The 20,041-nt window shown below is 43.5% G+C and overlaps 1 protein-coding gene across 1 annotated transcript in view; it reads right to left on the bottom strand.

Moving 5' to 3' along the window:
* Positions 1–368: 368 nt before the first annotated feature.
* Positions 369–20,041, bottom strand: part of LOC126568239 (paired mesoderm homeobox protein 2B-like) — a 33,978-nt gene continuing 14,305 nt past the window's right edge. The window contains exons 2-4 of the mRNA XM_050224685.1: positions 16,211–16,407; positions 3,131–3,464; positions 369–743 (exon numbers count right to left, since the gene is read on the bottom strand). Coding sequence (XP_050080642.1) covers positions 370–743; positions 3,131–3,464; positions 16,211–16,407 — 905 coding nt within the window. The 3' untranslated portion in view covers position 369. The remainder of the gene's footprint in view (positions 744–3,130; positions 3,465–16,210; positions 16,408–20,041) is intronic.

Genomic DNA, 20,041 nt, shown 5'->3' with positions numbered 1-20,041 from the left:
CCATACGTCCGCCATCTTTCCTTCTGATTGCTCCAGAACCTTATCCAACGACGGTACGATCCAATGTACCTTCGCTTTAATTAATCCAACGGGCACTATTTCCTCCTCTATTTCTATCTTCTCTCTTCGCCTTCTCTTGTTCTCATGGACTTATTTTTAGTGACAGCTCATACCGAAAAGCCGAAGGTGTTTCAATCATACTGTTGCATTTGTTCCTCCACTGTGACCCTGATACTCCCCTCCATCACATAGCCAGCGGAGGACATCTCGGGTCAGTATTCGAGGTCTCTAATGAACGGTTCCGCAGCTCCCACCAAATTCCTTAATTAAGCCTACTCTGCGTGACCCTGCCGCACTTCAATGCACACTCTAGAACAGATGATTGGCGGACGTCGTCTTGTTGAGTCCACCGAGCGGATCCAACAAATATCCGGCCGCACCACCACCGGCGGCCGCACCCAGCAGTGAGGAAAACGGTGAGGACAGTGCCGCAACCGCATGGTGATGATGGTTTTGGAGGTTATGATTCATGCTCAGATGGTTGGCCGCCTTCTGGTTCTGTAGCAGCGGATTACAGGACGGGTTCCACTTGTTGTTGTTGTTATTGTTGTTGCTGATGCTGTTGTTGTTGTTGTTGTGGTGATGGTGGCTGTTGTTGTTGCTCGTACCATTGCTGACCACGAGATGGTGATGGTTCGGTCCACTGTGAAGACTCGTGCCGTTCAGATCGTCTGTCAGTTTTCCTACAGGGAGTAAAGAGGGACAGAAAATGTGGCATGAGAAGCAGACTTGGAAAAAATCACACACAAACCATGGAAAACAGTACGAATGTAAGGGAAAGCAAGGATGAAAACTCGCTCGCCTGTAGGAAAGTCGTCGGTGACATGCGACAAAACGGACCACGACAGTTACGAATGATCTCTCGAAACGATGTCGAAAGCGTCCTTATGCCAGTGTTGGTCATACACACACATATATACACACACCCTCTCCCCACACACAAACCCCCGACAAAATGTAGAGTAGTTTCTCAAACGACAATTCCCCAACGAAGCCCTGTGTGTATGTGAGCAGCGACAAACCCAAACTTCATAATCCATAATTCATAAACTCAGGGAAAGTTGTACCAGCTTTTCCTTTTGCGTTCGATGGACCCACTCCAAAAACGAGCAGCCGGTGAAAAACAGTCTGTTACAACGTGCACAAAAGGGAGCAAAAAGACGCTCGCCACATGCGAAACGCGCTGGTCGGGAATCGAATATTCCAAAATGAATATGACACCAGTTTTGCCATTCCACCAGGCACAATCCAGCACGAAGGATGAATGGTGCTTGGATTTACAAAACTTTGGAGCTAACGTGACAGTACTGGCATTCGCTAGCCAAGAATGATGAACTATTGCGATTGAAATTGAGCCACTATCGAGGATGGATATTGTTTTAGACTTATGTTTTCAAGAGATTGCCCGCCTGTCAAATGTTATTTTATTCGTGTCCTTCATCCACCTCACAGTGTGTTTGAAAACAGTTTACTGTTACTGCATAACAATAAAGAGCCCGGGCGAGGACCTTTGGAAGATGAGGCTCCTGGACGTTATTATCCCTTGGTAAATGAGGCCCATGAACGATAAAGTCTCTTCATCCTAGAGACTTCTTCGTCGACTAGCCTTCTTGGAGTGTCAGATCTCAATGTTGGTGACAGTTTTCACATTTAAATACAACGCTTACATGACTCCTGTACGTTCAATTCCTTCCCATTATAAATTAACGGTAATAAAATTAGTAAACTTTTGCTCCAAACTTTCACTTCCCCTTTACAATCGCGAGTATGTGTGAGTAATTAAGTTTAATTCATTCTCCCATTTGCAAAAACCCACTCGCTGGTCCCAGGTTGAGCTTTAACGACCCGTAAATATCAATACTGCTTGCCCACCGTGACACCTTCATAACGCTAATGCATTCATCTCCCACACAACATGTGAAAAAATGGGACAAAAATCTTTCCCAAACTCGCCTCACGCTGTAACGCGGTGTGTTGGTAGAAAACTGTTATCGAAAGTAGAACCACCTGTTACACAAGGCACGCTCGAAAGCTTACATCTTATATCCGTTGAGGTTCTTCGCGCTTCATTTTGCTTTCGATTGCTGGGGTACGGTACGGGGTGGTCTTAAGGGGAAGGATACGCTAAAGAAGCGCTCGCTCGTTGGATGCTAGCGAAATGTATTAAATTGGTTTAATCTAGAAAATTGCTTGTTACACCGTTCATTTATACGAATTAATGTCAGATTATTTCGAAAATGTCGCGCCTGCTGCTGCTGCTGTTGGCGTCTCATCCCTGGTACGAGCTCGAAGGATTCGCCAGCATTCCCGCTAAAGTAACGCACGATGACTTGCGTGGTGTTGTAGCTTTCGATTGGCTTCTGTGCGGTGGATAATAACAAGCGTGTCAAGCGTACCGAGCGACAAAAGCACACCCTGACGATAACATCGGGCGAATCTGTCTGTATAAGCCCGACCTGAGATCCTGCGTAGAATTCGCAGAATTAATGGAAACTTCAGTGTGGAGTGTGAAGCGAGACGAAGCGGCATATAATTCCTAGCCCGCTTAAGAGGATGGAATCGACCGTGAGGTGAAGGAATCTAGGACGACTTACAATGTCGACAAAAAAATACAACAAGACGGCAACACACCCGGTGTGGTGTTTTCTCTTGATTTGTTTTTCCAAACCTACACACTGAGAAGATCCTCCCCGGGCTGGCTGGCTGACTGGCTGGCTTCCGGTGACTTTTATAATGAAAAATTTACGACAGCACCATCCCAATACCAAATGGGACCACTTTCGCATCATCCCAAGGACGTGACATTAGAGTGGGTGGCCTGGTTTGAGGGGGGGGTGAGTGAATAACAGTGGCGTCCCGGTGCCTTTTGCTGTTTCCGATGGTAAATCGAGGATGTAGGATGACAATCATTGTGCGACAATTCCAACACAAAAACACACAGACACACGCACACACACACACATACAATCCTCAGCAATTGAGCAAACCATCGTTTCCAGGGCAACCGTGAGCGGGAGAGCAACACATCATGCCGACTCTGCTCGCAAGAATCGGTGGAAGAAACACTTACCATTAATTGGTTTGATATCACCGTTCGACTGGTGGGAGGAGGCGCTCGAGTTGGGCGTGGTGGACAGGGTGGTGACGGACAGGCAGGGTGAACCGGGCGGCTTGATGTCCTTCGGGGTCGTGCTGCCACCGTTCACCACCGACGACGACTTCTGTTCGCTCTTCACGGACGATGAATCTTGATTAGCGCTACTGCCACCGGTGCCATTGTTGTTGGTGCTGCCGTTGCTGCTGTTGCTGCTGCTACTGCTGCTGCTGTTATTGTTGCTGGACACCTTCTGCTGGGCGATGCGTTCCTGCTTGCGAAACTTGGCCCGTCTGTTCTGGAACCAGACCTGAACGGAGGGAAGCAAAGCGAAACAAGATGGTGGGTTAAAGATTTTAGTAAACAGCCGAACTGAGATGAGTTTGTTTGGGTAAGATTTCTTATTCTAAAAGAGAGTGATTTCTTTTTAATTAGTATCACCAAACATGACGTTTCAATGTAAACAATACCCAATGACAGTTTTAGTGTAGTAGGCTATGTACTACCAAAAAAAAGTGATTTTGGAAGGGAAAGTTCTTGTTATCTAAAGTAACTAATCTAAAAAATTGGGAGCTATGAAACAAACCGCATATTTCATTGGTATTTGTAGCTGTCATGTCTTACGGCTGAGAAGTTGTGCGAGATAAAATATTCGCTTGTCATAAAACCGACACAAATGCATGTCGGTACATATTTCAAGCCAGCCTCTACAAGACAAACGACACGATTATTGTTAACCACCAATTGCCTTCACATCCAACCAGACCTGGCCACAGCATACGCGCCACCATCACCAACATCATCAGTCATTGTCAAACTTGAGGCTTGCTGGGTAGAAACCACCACATACACTACCACCAAAAGGTTCATGAAAAATACATTTGCTCTGCCTACATGCCAAGTCCATCGTTGTCGATCCTTACTTTTGTGTCACTGCAACCTTAATTGCAATGATTTTATCAAACATTAACAACACCCACAGCAAACCCGCAAAAACTCTTCACCACAACCACTAATTATGCACTACTATTGGCGGTAAATATTGTGCGAATTTCTAATCATATGTGCTTGTCCCTGTTTGTGTGCCACACAGAGAAAAGCTTCTGTACCGCACAAACAAACGAGTGTTGGCAAACTGTCAATCGGTGAAACCGTAACGCATCTCCACGCCACTCCATTGCTGCGTGCGCCTTAATGTATGCTACCCCGCGTGTCGTCTATTCCTCCGAAGCACTCCCAAACCCGCGGCGTTTATGAAATATTCAAATTAATTAGCTAATATTTACGTGCGCCAATTAATGAAATGGCTGGGAAGCGTTTTGTCGTGTTTTTCACGCATCCACCACCACCACCACCACCATCGCCAATAATGCGCTAGCATTAGAGCAAACTTTGTCGATGCGCAAACATGCGGTTCGGGCTTCACTGCCTCCCATGTCCCAATTCTCTCGCTCTGCTGGTGGAAAATGCGCGCATAACAATGACATTCCATGTTTCGAACAAATTTGTCAGAATATTTGAGAAAAAAAGAGTAGCATAATGCAAACAGCTCTGCTACGGGTAGCAACAACAAAAAAAACGACATCAAACTTTCACCAAATGATGCGTGAAAACACGGTGCCAGTTTTTTAAGCTTCATTCTGTCACGCGTGACATGTTTAAATATCTAATCAACTTCAGCAAATTCGCGACTCGTGCCATGTTTACTTCCGGGCGTTTTTGTTTGACCCCGGCGCGGGCATGTTTCTACCCTTTCGGTTGGGAGTTTATTTTTTCGGCTGAACGACACAGCGATTGTCACAAAACGGGTGCCCTTTGGTTGGTGGAACATCACGCTTGATTTGGTCATCGGATAAAATTGCGACTTCTGTTTGCATCAATATTTGCACTTGGACATTGTTGTGTGGCGCTGGTAGCTTGTTGTTACTGTCACTAGTCAGTGTGTTGGTTGTTTCCCTGTTTTCCTGTCTTGCAAAGTTATTCTCTTTGCGACCAGTTAGCTTACCATTAGCCAATCAGTGCATCAAGCTGTACTGTAGTTGTTTTCGTTTTTTCTACTTTCTATTTACCCAACTAACGGTCTATTTACTCTAGGACTGACCAGTTCCTCATTGATTTCTTTTGTGTTCAGCTTATGTTAATAATATAAATTTTAGAACTTCGTTCAACTATTTATATCAAGAATTTTCCTTACTAAACTGACCGTTAAATAAACCAAAAAAAACCTTATATTCTCCCCCATAGTAAGTAGTTTGCTCTGACTCCAATTCCAGTCAGTTTTCTGCTTTATTTTACTCGCAACTACCCAACAAATCTTTAGCATTCGTATCGTCCTTGTGTGCTCAATTGCTTCTTCTCTACCATTTGCTGCACCGAACTACCTCGGTGCAAACTTGTCCAAGCCCAAACACCAAACCCGATTGCTATTCAAAATGCGTCCCACAACTTCGGTTGTTGTCTTACCGCTCTTTTTTTTTTCTCCACCAGGACTCGAGGTACCCGGAGTACTTCTTCTGGTCAGTTCCAAGTCATTTTCTGTTCCAAAGCCCGGTCCAACGTCTTGACCCAAATCGTGCTGAATTTTAATGCAATTAGTGCGAGAATCTTTCGTCTTTAGTCTTTGGTTGGTCAGGGCTGTGCTCTTTTTATCCCCCCTCTTTCGTTTCCAGAGCAGAGGTTCGGAGGCTATGTCCGTTTTGATTCGTGCTCGGTTCACGGTGTGAGTTTTTAAGGTTCGTTTTTCTTTTCTTGGGAATGGTAACTACTCAACTATTGGTAAAATACAACGTTTTTCCCTTGCTGTGCTATTCTTCGCAAAGTTTGTTGAATCCACACTGAACGCAGCACTCGTCCCCGGTCGGCTAATGAAGACTGCGGAGACGAGGAACCGATAGCTTCTTCTGTCATATCCGCAATCGGACGTCTAACGACCGAATGTCTTGATGCTCTTCCTGACCAAAAAGGCAAAGAAAAAAAAAAACACCGGACCACGGTCCACGGTACATTCCTTTCCGTTGTCTTTGTCTTAAAGATTGAGAAAAGCCAAACACAACAACAAACACCGTACGACAGCGTACCTCGTAGCTGATCCCGTGTGAGTGTGTGTATGTTTAACTTTCTTAATTTATTATTTGATTAGGAATGATTAAAATAAACAATTCATTTATAGATCGTTTGGCATCTATGTGTGCGAGTTTATAAATAAATCCATCCCAGGATGTACCAGGATTTCTAGGATTCTCATAAAGGTTCACCGACCATTGGTCACATTTTGTCCGGCAGGATTGTATCACAGGACATGTGAGGGTTTCTACAGAGGGTTCGAGTGAGAAACTCAACCAGGAAAAAACCCTAAAATCAACTGATCACGACGGACATCCAACAATCTTAAGGGTTGATGAGCTTCTGTTTGCCTTTATCATCAGCAGTGGTCAACATCTTAAGGACGCTCTCGGTAAGTGGACACACATTCCACAAAGTGGCCACAATCGGTGTGATGACGTGACTTTTGTTTAAATCTACTATGTATCTACATTTGAATGTATTTCTTCCGCCTTTTTGTAAGATCCCGCCTGATTGCTAAATTGACAGGATACAAGTCTTTAGCTTCACCTGCTGAATGTCCGCCCAGCTCCAGCTAGAGAATTGCTTAATTAAATGATCTTTTTGCGTGGTAGGTTTTGAAATCGTTTGCTATCCTTCCCAGGAAAAAAAAACCTCCCTCTCCTTAATGCGTCCCAAAATGTGAAAATCTTCTCTAAAGATTTTAGATTCGGAGCCCCGAGTGTCCTAGGATCATTCCAAAATTCAATTTATTACCACCTTCACGCTCTGATCCACTTGTGCAACCCACTACGGATAGACCGTTCGTTGGCAAGCAGAAATTAGAATCCAATGGGCTTTTTATGGTTGAAAACAACCATCATAAAAGAAGCGAATCAAACTTTCTCCCCAAAAATTTTATTTACGATCACATCCCCAACACCAACACCTTTTCGGCGAGACATTTCTCATCCATGGATTGGTGGTCGCCAAATATCGGTCCTTCCCGACCGCACACAGCCACTTCGACTGCCATTAATAATTAATTCATGGTCGAGCAGTTTTGTTGTGAAATTGATTTGACCTTTTCCTTTTTCTTTTCTTGCTGCTCCATGTGACTTGATTTGGTTAGAGCACCCCCGCCGAAGCTATGAAACCGCGAAATTGGGCTTCGACCGCTTGTAATTCAATTCTACGCCTTCGGGGTTCACCAGGCCGGAATCGAACAGAACGATTAAAATTCATCCCATTTCGATGTTACTTTTTTCTGCTTCCTAACACATTCCGGCACCCTTTTCCTTGCCGGGCGAGGGCAAGTAAAGCTCATAAAAATTGGCATAAAAACGATTTTCTTTCCGTACATCGGAAAAGGGAAAGGATTTGTGGGACACCCTTCATTCGATAATAGTTTACGATATCCATCCCGGGAGATGGGGGTACCTCTTGAGGATGCTCCGGGAGATAGCGGCGAAGCCTTCGTAAAGGAGGCCATTTTTTTTCTTGGTCTAAATTGATTAAATTAAAAATTTAAACTTTTTTTTACGTGCGCTCACTTTCTTCGGATCAGTTAAAACCGATCAATCGATCAATCTCGGGCTCGGGTCATAAATTTGTGTAGCGATGGCATTAAAAAGTGACACGTACGCAATTGGCTATAAAAAAAGAAGCGTAATGGATGCTTCCAAGAAGTGATTTTCCCTTTTTTTCTTAAGGGATTAGAGTTTATGTGGCTATTATTTAATCAAACGGCTTCGATTGTGATTCAAAAAGTTTTATAAAAATGTATTCATTTCTATAGTTGTGCTACATCATAGCTCATAGCAGCAGCATCTCGCACTTCCAATACCAAATTGCGACAGATGTGGCGATACTTTCGCTAAACAAATACCTAACAATCGAAACAACAATGATATCTTCATTCGCGACATTTATTCTACCACGTGCAACACAGACACACACTAACGCTGCGAAGGGTCACCCTATGACCCTACATCCCTTACAGTTTACAGGGCGTCATCGGCGCAAGTCATTGAGTTCGAGCATCCTTGCCCGTCCCCTAAACCAAATCTGAAACGGAACAGCGAGGGTTGGTACCGCTGGTAGCACAAATCAAGCGGAGTGATCCTGGTCACGCGGCACCAGGCGCGCACCCCGTAACGAATGACAGTGTGGATGAGGGTGACTGTAAAGCAATAAACTAAATACAGTAAGCATTGTTTATCCTTGCTTAGTGGATAACGAAGCACTTGTGCTAATATTTTCCCTTCATCACGGTGACGACACCGAACCAGTCTCCCAGCTTCCTTCCCATCCTGGCAAACGGCAAGTGTAAAACGTCAATTGTCCTGAGGGAGAGCGAGGCACTTTATGCTTCCTTTGCCCGTATCCCCTCTGACTTACCGGTAACGGTTTTGATTAGCTTTTTTCGGCAAACCGGAACAATAAACAACCATACGAACAGAATTAAAGTGAGGTTAGTGCGTAACAAGGGAGATACCCATCAACCGGGACACGTCACCGGGGGCGCACCGGAGCGTTCACTTGTTAATCGATGAATAATAATCCTCCCGGGCGAGGGCGAGGGTTGTACCATGCTTACGCAAACGTACCCATTGGTTGCAAAGAAATCACTTTTTCGCAGCCCTGTTACCTCGTGATGTTTATTCAATTAACTTTGCAAACTTTGCTACCACTTGCACCGCGGAAGGGGGAGATCTCATGCATGATTTTTTACCAACTGAGTTGCATCGAACCGGATGAGGTCATTAAGGTGGATGTTTTCTTTTTTTTTTTGTGCAGGTCATTGTACATTGTGTTTACATCGATGAACATGGTTTAGTACATGTTCGCTTTTTTATAGCCGATATTCCCCTTTTTCCTTGTGTTGCGATAGTGAAACCTTTCCAAAGGATCTATTGCCACTTGGTGTTAATGACAACAACAATAGAGCTAGAGGACAGCTGACACAGTCATTTGTTATGGTTTGCTGTCTTCACTGACATCACTTGAGATGAGTTTTTTTCCGTTATATGAGTTGAAGAAAAATGTATTTTTAAATTAATTTTCTACTGTCAAAAATCTTTCATGTCCTCCGTATCTTATAAAGGTAAATTTCAAAATCAAACATGTCTACGCACTTTTCTCCCCAATGGGAACACCACCGGTACTAATAATTGAAATTGGTTTTTCGTCCATTATTGAGATCTTATCCCTCCAGCCTCCTTTCGGTCTCCAATTTCTATTTTCCAACAGCATTATTTGGGGTTTCATATTTGCAAAAACCCCATCCCAATACGCTGTCTTCGGAGGGTGATTTGAATAAATTTCGACGGAGGCTCGTTTCTATGAAAAGCCTCCTGTATCTAGACCTTCCGATTCTCATCCTGTCCGATTTGTCCGAATCAATTTTTCCCAAACGGATTTCCAATTCACCACATCCAGCTAGTGGTGCAACATTCTGTGTTTAGATAATTTATTGTTTTTGACTAACGCCTGTGGTGATGGTTTTGTGGTTTTTGGGACTATGATTTTCTGTTCTGACAGGCCATACAGGCTCTGTGTGCTAATAGTGTTAATTCCTCGGGATTGATCCTGAGCTGGTTAGGTTGGACCTCGTCATGACAAACTGGCTACGTATTCCCTCCGGTGTTTGTGGGTGATAAATAATTGAACATGAATTTTGAATTTCGATTAGACAAAACCACATGGCATCGATGTGGCTGTGTTCATCCCTGTTTAATCTGTATTTTGGTGCTTTGTTGATTAGTATTGTTTGTGGCAAGTTCCCGGGAGTTCTTTCGGGATGTATAGTTGTTTTTGTGAAAACAATTTGATTGCACTAACAATTATTCCTGAAGCTTCCATTAGACAAACTTTCCATTTATTTTTCCTCTTAGTATCAGTAAATTTTTAGCACAATTCTAAGTGTATTTTCAAACACTGCCTATAAAAACAGCACCATTATTAGGTTGTAACAACGCGAAAAACACCAACAAACCACTCTGCGCGACCACACGGCCCATTATTTTCCGCCATGGTGGTTTTCGCTGGCCAGTCGTAAGCATAAATTTTCATAATCATACTACAGCTGCTTCTAATAGCAAAACCTATAGCATGTGGCTATTTGACCAGTATCGCGATGGAGGGAAAACCTCCATTCCCTTCGACTACCACAACCGCTGTACGGTTTTGTAATTTGAGGAAAGCACGTGAAAAGGGTTAGAAACTATAGAGCGTGTAAATTTCAACGCGTTGCCCTTTTTTTGTTGCTACTACAAGGTCTACTCAAGCAATGGAGAAAGGTCGTTGTTTTTTAGGATGCAAACTGGCCTTTTGTTTGTATTTTTTTTTTCACATTAAAACCCCTCCATCCGTGAGGGAAACCAGTGGCAGATTGGCTTTTCGGGTCCAGTTCCAGTATTTTATGATTTGCGGTTCTCTGTTTCGCGATCCAGGACCAGGTTCCATAGTCCACGGACCAGACACACACGCGCTTCACCTGCTGGAGTGCAGGCTAGACCGCCCATCAACTCTCCATCCCCAACCACCACCATATGTGGTCCATGTGGTGCATGTCCCAAAAGGTGTGGGCAACGACAACCGACGATGACGACGGCGATTTATATTTATCGAGAAAAATAATTCCATTCTTGCGGTACCATATGTGAGCACATTTCCATACGCTGGTAACGCTGGAATCTGTTGGGTTTGGGGTTTCGGGGACGGTGTTGTAGGTGGAAGCAGACAGCTTTCCACGGTGTAATCGACCCGCTGCGGGTGTAATCCAGACGCTAAAGGTACGACAAACACCATGGTTGAAAGTGCTGGAAAGCTAATTGAGATTGGATTGGAAAAATGCTTCAAGAGAAATATGGTGCTGTTTTGGATGAAAACGAGAAAAAAATACAAGCTGTTTTTGGTTTACTGCTGCAGACTTTTTTAAATATCTGATCATTATAAGGGTGTTTTGTAGAGAAAACAAATATCCCTTTCTGAGGTTTGAAAATGAATTTTTAAACATTTGTTTAATTGGACGAGTTAAAGATATAAAAGAACAAAATACACGAGAGATTTCTAGCAATTTCCATTAGAAAGAAAGGTTACGAACTATTAGAAAAGTATCAAAATAAACAAACGATTGAATTTGGAAGATATAAAACGGTAATAAACAAATAAATTACCAAAACCTAAAACCTGTTCTTCCCAAATGAAGCCAAACATGTACTTCAAACAGATTTTTCCATCATTTTCCTGCTTTAATTCCATCCTAAACAAAAACAAAGGAAGAGCAATCAAAAAAATATACTCCATTGCCGTGAATGAACGGTTTTATTCGCATTCGCTCTCATCTCAAGACCCGTTCGCGTTCGCGACGGGAATAAATTTAGCAAGCGTTTCCTCCCTCACCACTTCTTCACAATCCTCCTTCCACCCAAAACGGTGGAGTAAAATGTTGCTACATTTTTCCTCACAGCCGGTATAGTCCCTTACCAGTGCCTGTCTCGAACTGACGGTCGGTGGTGCCGGGCTGTGATGAATTAAATTGTTTCAAACTTTTGACATCCCGAACGCGCCAGTACAGGACCATCGTAGGTCTTGCTGTTGGTATGCTGTGTGTTGTTGCTCTTTGGGGTGCGTATTCGTCCTGCCCGTTTGTGTTACAAGTACACACGCTTGTCTTAGACCTTGCCGTCGTGTAGGTGGTTTTAAGAGAAAAATATCCTTTTTTGCTCCATTTTTATCACATTTAATTTTCACGTATTTCTCCACTCAATCTTTTTCTCTCTCTCTCTCTTGTTATGGCCGTTCTCTTTTTCCTGGAAAAGTCCATGTTCTTTGAAAGGAATGGTTGTTTGGTTGTATTTTTTGTATCATCGTACTTCATAGCATGAAGTGAAATGAATTTTATTTACGATCACCAATAGCCGGGGCAATACTAAATGTTGCCTTACGCACTTCGAGAACGTCCATTATTGGGTCCATTTTTCTTTTTCGTTTAACTGACATTAATCTTGGTGCAGTTTTCTATCACATATCCATCCATCAAACAAAGCCCAGAACAAGTCGATTAATTTTCTCTCACATTCATAAAAAAAAATATTTGTATCTGAGTGGCCTTTCCCCGAAAAGTGTGCAAAATGTGTGACAGTAAAAGCTATCAGCTCAGAATTATCTAAATGGAGTTAACTGCAGTTAGAATAATGCTTCAATTATGGCTTACATGCTCACTGTCACGCTGCATCGTAACGATGTGAGTTAATCAACTTAATGCTCTACTTTTCTAGATTTCTAGAGCCCATTTACGACCCATTTTTACCGTTAAAATCTGCAAAACTATCCTCTACTCTTTGAATCCAAAAGCAATGCCAAAACTTCAACATTCATTCAACACATTCAACTACCTCACCCAGTGTTGTACATCAACCACAGCAGGGAACGTTACGATTGAGGTTTAATAGCCCTCAGCCATGCAGCCACGCAAGTGTTTCTATCGACCGAAAGGACGTGTTTATGCCATCAAACACCACAGATGTGTGATGAATTTTAATTCAATCATCTCCGAGAACAAGCAGCATTCAGGGTGCTAGGGAATAGGAGGGTCCTTACTCTTTTGAACGATATAGTTTCAATAGCTGCGAGGGATAATGTTTCCCCTTTTTACACAAAAGCCATCATCCGCAGGGTGTGAATGCAACGAACAGGTTTCCTTCCCGTTGTTTACTGAATGGATAAGCGGTAGAGGATTAGGTTTAACAAAACCGGAGCAGAGCGGAATTAAGGGAGGTATTTGCGTGTTTATTTTTAGTCTAAATTTAGATCAGCATTTTAAATACTAGAACTTAGAAGAAAGAACACAAATTTGGTTGAAAAAGATAATTCGTCATGTACCTTCACACTGCACAGCCAATTGCATACATTTAGGAGGATTTTTAAAAATACATTTTGAGAAAAACCTCTTTGCTACAAACTCCCCGCAAATTCGTATTTTAAAACAAAGTGCACTCACCTGAATGACTAATCATTCACCCTAGACCAGCACGTTTCTCACCGTCTCACGCTAATTGACAGACGAACCGTTCCACCGAACTGATCCAATATCCGTGCACACATTCGTTGTTACCGTCAGCGACCGTTTTTGACACTAATTATAAGCGGAGATTGCAGACAGCCGACAACCAACCAACCGACCACCCACAACCTCCCCGACTCGAAGCGAACCTGATTGACACCGATCACCTGTACAACATTGTATCATTTGAGCAACAACTGTCGATACCTTCCAGCCGAAATGTTTCAAACAATCAAACTGGCCAACATTTAATGAGAGGGTTGCTACTGGTGGACGCGAACATCGAACAGACATTTCGATCCAATCCACAACTCCCACGACACGCTGTCAGTGAAGGCAACAGTGGCATCCGCGATTGGTCTTAAAATATCAATTCAAACAACCGGGCAAACACATTTTATCCTAGGTTATGTTTCCCTTTGCCTTACTTGCTCGGGTTTTTGCATTCCATCATCGACACGAATCGTGAATTTCATCAGTAAAATGCATTTTGCAACAATTTTCACTCCTTTCTTTCTACTTTTGTAATCATCTGGAAATAAAACCTTCACAAAAGAACTTTTATTTATAGCACTTTACCGAGCCAACGTTTTGAACGATTTTTTTCCAATTTTAATTTCAGTCTCGCTTCATCTGAATACCTTTTTTGTCAGAATCAATATCGACGCACCACCAATGACCATGCCCCAACAAGCGAAAGTTCGTCTACGCCGGGAGTTCATGAACCGCATCGCAGTGGGACTTTTCGTGTTGACACACAATAATGCTCTATTGATTATTAAAAGAGCCTTTTTCGTGGCAAACGCTTCCGGATAGCCATTTGGAGGAAATAAATTGACAGACGGATTGCATCACTAGCGGCTACAACAACGATCATCGACAGCAGCAGGCATCGTCACCGAAGCTACTACACTCTCGCGACATATAATGTACGATAATTGAATTGAATTTTCAATTAAACTGCGCCCTCCCGATCGTGACGTGTCCTCAGTACGCACCAGCGTCGAGCAACCGTACTCAGGCGCATAATTGAATCGATCAACACTTTCACCCTGTGACAGAGCATCGGTGGCTTGTCGGTCAAACGAACCGAGCAGATCGTTATTGTTATTCATCTGTCAAGTTTGACGTATGGCTGCATGGTTGCATGGCGATCGAACCCAACCCAACGCCGCTAATCACATTTCGCACGAAATTGCTTTACTGAAATGGAATGTTTACGTTAAACCTTCTTCTTCTCCTCGGGCCATTCCATTACCGATAATCGGCATGTAAATTATTGCGGCCTCAAACCAATGTGCGCGTGAGACGGCAGACACACGCACACATCGATCTGCGACCACTTGACATTGACTACGAACTACCGTAGAAGTGTGCCGACAAGCTATGAGCAATATTGTTTCAATGTAATTTAAGATAACATTCGATGTAACTGAATCAAAACAATAGGACGCCATTTAAAATTAGATCGGCTAGAGGTCCGGAACGACTTAGCTTAAGCACTAGTCCATTGAACTGTGCCAAAAATAAAGGTTAGGTCATTACGGCACGAGCTTCAGCTGAATGAAGAACTCGCCCCAAAGTATGCGACATGACACAAACCATACAAACTGAGCAGAATGCATAATTTCCCACCAACGGTTTCCGATGGGATCCTTTATTTTTCCCACCCTGGACTCAATCATATCTGGTGTCCCGCCTTTTCACGCCCACTTGAGCCAGTTATCATTTTTCAGGATGTAATCTCACCATGCGACATCAATTTCAAGCCACTTCACACGCTGCTATCCGGTTACAAATAGGAACATTTCCACCCTCTGTAGCACCCGTCCCAAACGGCCGGAGACGAATCAATTTGGTACACTTGTTTTACAACTTATTCACACACCGAGACAACCAACTGCTGAAGGACCGAGCCTAATCGAACTGAATATCTTGATGGTTGCAGATTAGTCGCAGCAGCACGAAGGCGAGGTGTAACCAAAGGATGTCATCCACCCTTCTCACCCGGACGTGCGCCGACACCATGACATCCTAATCGCTATTGCTCACGAGATAAATGAACGACGTCCTGGACGGTATTGTCCATCCCAATGGATAGGGCTTCTGCAGGTCTTAGTTTGGGAAAACGGCAAAATGAACTCCCAAACGAACTTCATTGTACCGTACTCTAGGATTCGGTCTCTTCAAACGACACCCAATAATCCATCATTCTTTCTTTCCCACACCCTTGCTGACCTGCTTTTTGGGAGAGGAAATTTTGATCATCTTCCCAAGATATCTTCTGGCCACTACTAGGCGCTATGATTCTTCTGATTGCTGCGCTTTTCGGTGGGGTTATGGAGTGGTGGCAGATAGCCAATCCATCCAACTGTCCAACACGAAGGATGGAAGCAAAAAGGTGATAAATTTATAGCCCTCTCGTAATCGTACGGCATGTGTCAAGCGTTCTCGGCCTCTTGGCTATGATATGCGTATGCTCGTACGTACCCTGCTCATCGTGAGTCCTTCCTCCGCTAGTAAGGGAATGGAGTCATCTAAAATGCACACAGCCTAAGACCTGAGTTCCACCGTCCACGAAAATGGCACACTCACACACCGATGGAAACGATAAGAATGACTTGCTTTTTTTTGTATTCTTCACCCTCCCAGATATTCACCTCAAGAAGGCTCAAGTAGGCTATGAAATATTGAGCATAGCACGTGTCATAAATAATGGACGTTATTTGCGCAACCTCTCCACCGAGTAGGCTGCTGTATTGTATTGGAAAAACATTCCGCACACAGCGGGGACAATGGCGAAATCCTGGGACACACCAAAAAGGAAACAATTTAATCAATCAATCCCCGACCCTTTCCGGTGGGCTCATGTGGCCCGCACAGAACGTCCGGACAGTCGGAAGCTTCGGCAAATCGTGCCCACCAAACCGAGCAGTAAAACTCACCTGTACGCGTGCTTCCGTCAGATCGATTTTCATCGCTATCTCTTCGCGCGTGTAAATGTCCGGATAGTGCGTCTCCTGGAAGGCTCGTTCGAGTTCTTTCAGCTGGGCCGAGGTGAAGGTCGTTCGTATCCGGCGCTGTTTACGCTTTTCCGCCAGTACCGAGTCGTGTCCTGCATACACCTTGTACGGAAGGCCAGCTGCTCCCCGAGAAATTTAAAGCAAAGAAGAAAGAAAAACAAAATGGAAGATGAATATAAGGTAAATTTGTTTAAAGTCGGTTGTCTCTTATATCGCTTCAAATGAGTTCAATATGGTACATCTTAAACTGGTTAAGGCTCTCTCCCTTCTTCTTCTCGCTCTCTCTCTCTCTTTCTCTCTCTCTCTCTCTATCTCATCATCATAAACATAATTCAGGACCCACACAACCAACAAAAACTTCTGGCACATCAAATTAAAACGATGACTCCATTCATTAGTGTTAATTAAATGAAATTAGGTGAGGATTTTTATATTGGTAGTAAAATTATTTACAACCCAATGTGAAGTCACCGCCGAAGAAGAATCTCACATGCGCGCACCGTCGGTCGGTACTGTAAATATTGCTCGGCCCTTTTTTTTTCCTGGAGAAACGATCCAGGCGCACACCCTCGACGAGCAAAAACGGGGAGAAAAACAAAACAAAATGATGGCGCTATAACTTGAACTTGGTCTACGTAATCTGGAGCTGGCCATCCCTGTTCACCCTGTTGCAAATGGAGGCACAATTTGGGGAAGAAGCATTGCTAAATGCCAGACGTTAATGTATGTTTGTGTACCGCTTCACCACTACATCGGTAGCATGCGTTGAGTTAGAAAGAGAAGTGTATATTGTGAGCGAGCAGGTCGGTAAGAGCATCGAGAAGATGGCGATGGAAAATTCGTCTTCATGCGCATCCGAATTGTCCTGCTGATGGAAGTGGTAGTGTGAGAAGAACCGCCATGTCGTCATTTATCTTCAACACGAATGACTAATGGCTGGCAAAACGAGATGGCTTCCATGGTGTTTGCCTGCCGAAACGGACGCACCAAGCAAATCAATTTCTTCTGGTTCTGGCTGGTGCTCTTTCTCTCTTCTCTTTGGTGCTAACGGCCACCTTGAGCCTGTTCGTCTTTTCAGCGCTGTTATAAAGACGTCTGCACGTGCTTACTCGTGGCACTCATGGCTCATATTTAACCACTCTCTTTTGCTTCTTATCTTATCTTCTTGTGATAGTATTTTTTAAGCATTACTCTCGAAAATTCTCTCTCACGTTCCCTCTTTGTTTCTTTCGATCTCTCTGTGTTTTAATCTCCTGCAAGGGGACAAGGATTTTTGGGAGATTTTATGACTCCATTCGGTTTCACGGCGCTCGCTCATCGGTTACGACGTCGTTTGCATGTTTTATTTATTTGTTTATCGTTTTGCCACTGGTTTTTCACTCCATTCGCTCTTGTTTTAAAAGACCAGAGCAGCAGTTGAGGTACAGAGGTGGGTCAGACCTTAAAGAACATTGCTTTTAGAGCGACAATTCTTTAAAGCTACTGGCATTAAAAGAAAACAAACATTTTTCTATAGCAGACAAAATAATTTTGTTGAAAAGGAATTACATCTTTTTAATAAAATATTTTGCAAGAAGTATAAAATAATTTAAATCTTTTACCTATTTAATCATAAAATCAATGAAAATTTTCCTTGTCCCGTCAAACTCGCCATCCTTGACAGCAAATCTACCAACATCAGTTCCAACGCCACACAAACTACTCTACCATATAACGACAAAGCCCAACCCAACACACCAAACAAACCAAGCAAAAATGAGTTTAATTCTAGCTCTGGCACAATTTGCCATCTTCATTTTCGGAAAAACCACACCACAGAACGAATCGCACATACACGCTACTTTGAACGCTTAGAAACCGACGCTCTATTTAACTTGCTGATAAAACACTCAAGCCCTCCTCCATTCCCGGACCTCTCTCCTCTTTATTTTCCTGCTATTTTTCTAACCCACCGTTGAACGCAAACGTACCCGGGCTTTTTGTGGCGAGACGATGGCAAGTGTTTCGAATGGTTTTCGAAGAAACTATTCGAGCAAGAAGTGCACCGTTAGTCTCTAGTCGGCTAGTGGCTCAAACCTCGACGAGAAATTAAATGTCGACGCATACACACAACACACATGAGCCATCCGTAATGGCAAAAGTGGAAAGGATATTTGCATTAGCGATACGAGAGACCCACCAGAAACCCTGACTTCTGGTACGATGAACCACGCTTTCTTTTCGTATTGATTTTTCAACAGGTTTTCCATAGCAGCCACACCATTCGCCCTTACTTTCATGCATCGTGTTATTCGAGTTCCGATTCTGTCTGCTGTCGGTTTTGAGGTTTTATTTTACCATCCAAGCGAGAGAGCACACCGCTGCGCACACATACACACCGACACTTGAAACGAGCCACCGGTTTCAAGCAGACGGACCCGATGATGTTCAGCACCGTGTATAGTCTCCGTTCGTTTGCGGCAAGGATCAATGTTTAAGCAAGGATATTCTGGGCACGATTCACGATTGAAAGATTTCGGTTTCGCAGAGCTGTCCTGCAGCATCGTTCTTTCAATTTCCCAAGCAATAAGCATTCAATCGTACTCCCATCAGCATTCGTTACCGTTCGTATCTCGTTTTAGGGTTGTTTTTTTTTTCTTTTTTCCTTTTTTCTCACCGCTTTGTTTGAGGGGCAAATGTTTAACAGCACGAGTTTGCTTGCAAATGCAACGATTTTTGCAACCACTTTCTGTTGAGAAATGATGGGTAAAAATATTGAATCTTGCACCGCTGTCGGTGCATTTTAAGTTTGATTGTGGTGAGATTGACTGCATAAAAACCAATACATAATCGTTTGCAGATGATTGTCTTTCGAGTGTGAAGGCGAAGAATACACCTTTGTTAAAATACATTCTCTTTTATTGTTTAAAATAATATTATCTATTTTTGCAACGCATATGTTCGCACATACTAAATAATTAGTCTCATCGGCACAAAACACCAGGCGTCTCCATCGATTTTATCGATTTAAGTTACTTATTTTTTACTATTTTCCTGAAATTTTTCTCTTCATAAAACTTCACCCTCTCAGACACTATTTTTTGCCCCCAATCTTGTTTTCGTCCTCTCCCAGCTCTTTACAGCCATTTTTTATTCTTACTGTTGATTTACACACATTGGCTGAAGCGATTTACTGTTTCCTTGTTTTGTTTCCAACTCTGCTATTCTCTCCTTCATTTTGCTCCATTCTCCCTCATACTACCCTCATGTTATTGTTCATTTCTATCCTGAGCTTGCTCTTCCTTCAACGTCACCTCCCGCTCGTACCTTTAGTGTTTTGTTTACTTTTGCCCGTACTGTGCCTTCCCTGGAGGTTGCATCGCTTCAAAAGGTCCTTTTTTCTCAGCCCCTGGAATTTAGGCAGCCGACACGACTGAACACGGTACGCCGGTCCCCTCGCTTCATCAAGGCCAAGTCTTGAGCTGAGCTGACAATTGGCAATGCTCGGGCAGGCGGAAATTTCAATGCAAACAAGCTAATTTTCGACCACGGCCTACGGGAATGTGAACGAAGCAGAACGAACCAGCTGCCGTGCTGCCCCACAGCATAACCCAAAGGCCTGCCGATGTATATTTGATGAGCAACGGTGGGCTTGATTATGGTGTAGGAACCGCCAACAGTCCAATCGGCCTGTCGGATTGGTGGATGTGCTGCTTGTGCTGCTGCTGCTAGAATGCTCGAGACGGGCAGGCCTCTTTCCATCATCCGAACGAG

This window comes from Anopheles maculipalpis, chromosome 2RL (genome assembly GCF_943734695.1).
Source record: "Anopheles maculipalpis chromosome 2RL, idAnoMacuDA_375_x, whole genome shotgun sequence".
Classification (NCBI taxonomy): domain Eukaryota; kingdom Metazoa; phylum Arthropoda; class Insecta; order Diptera; family Culicidae; genus Anopheles; species Anopheles maculipalpis.
This window is presented reverse-complemented; position numbering and strand designations above follow the sequence as displayed.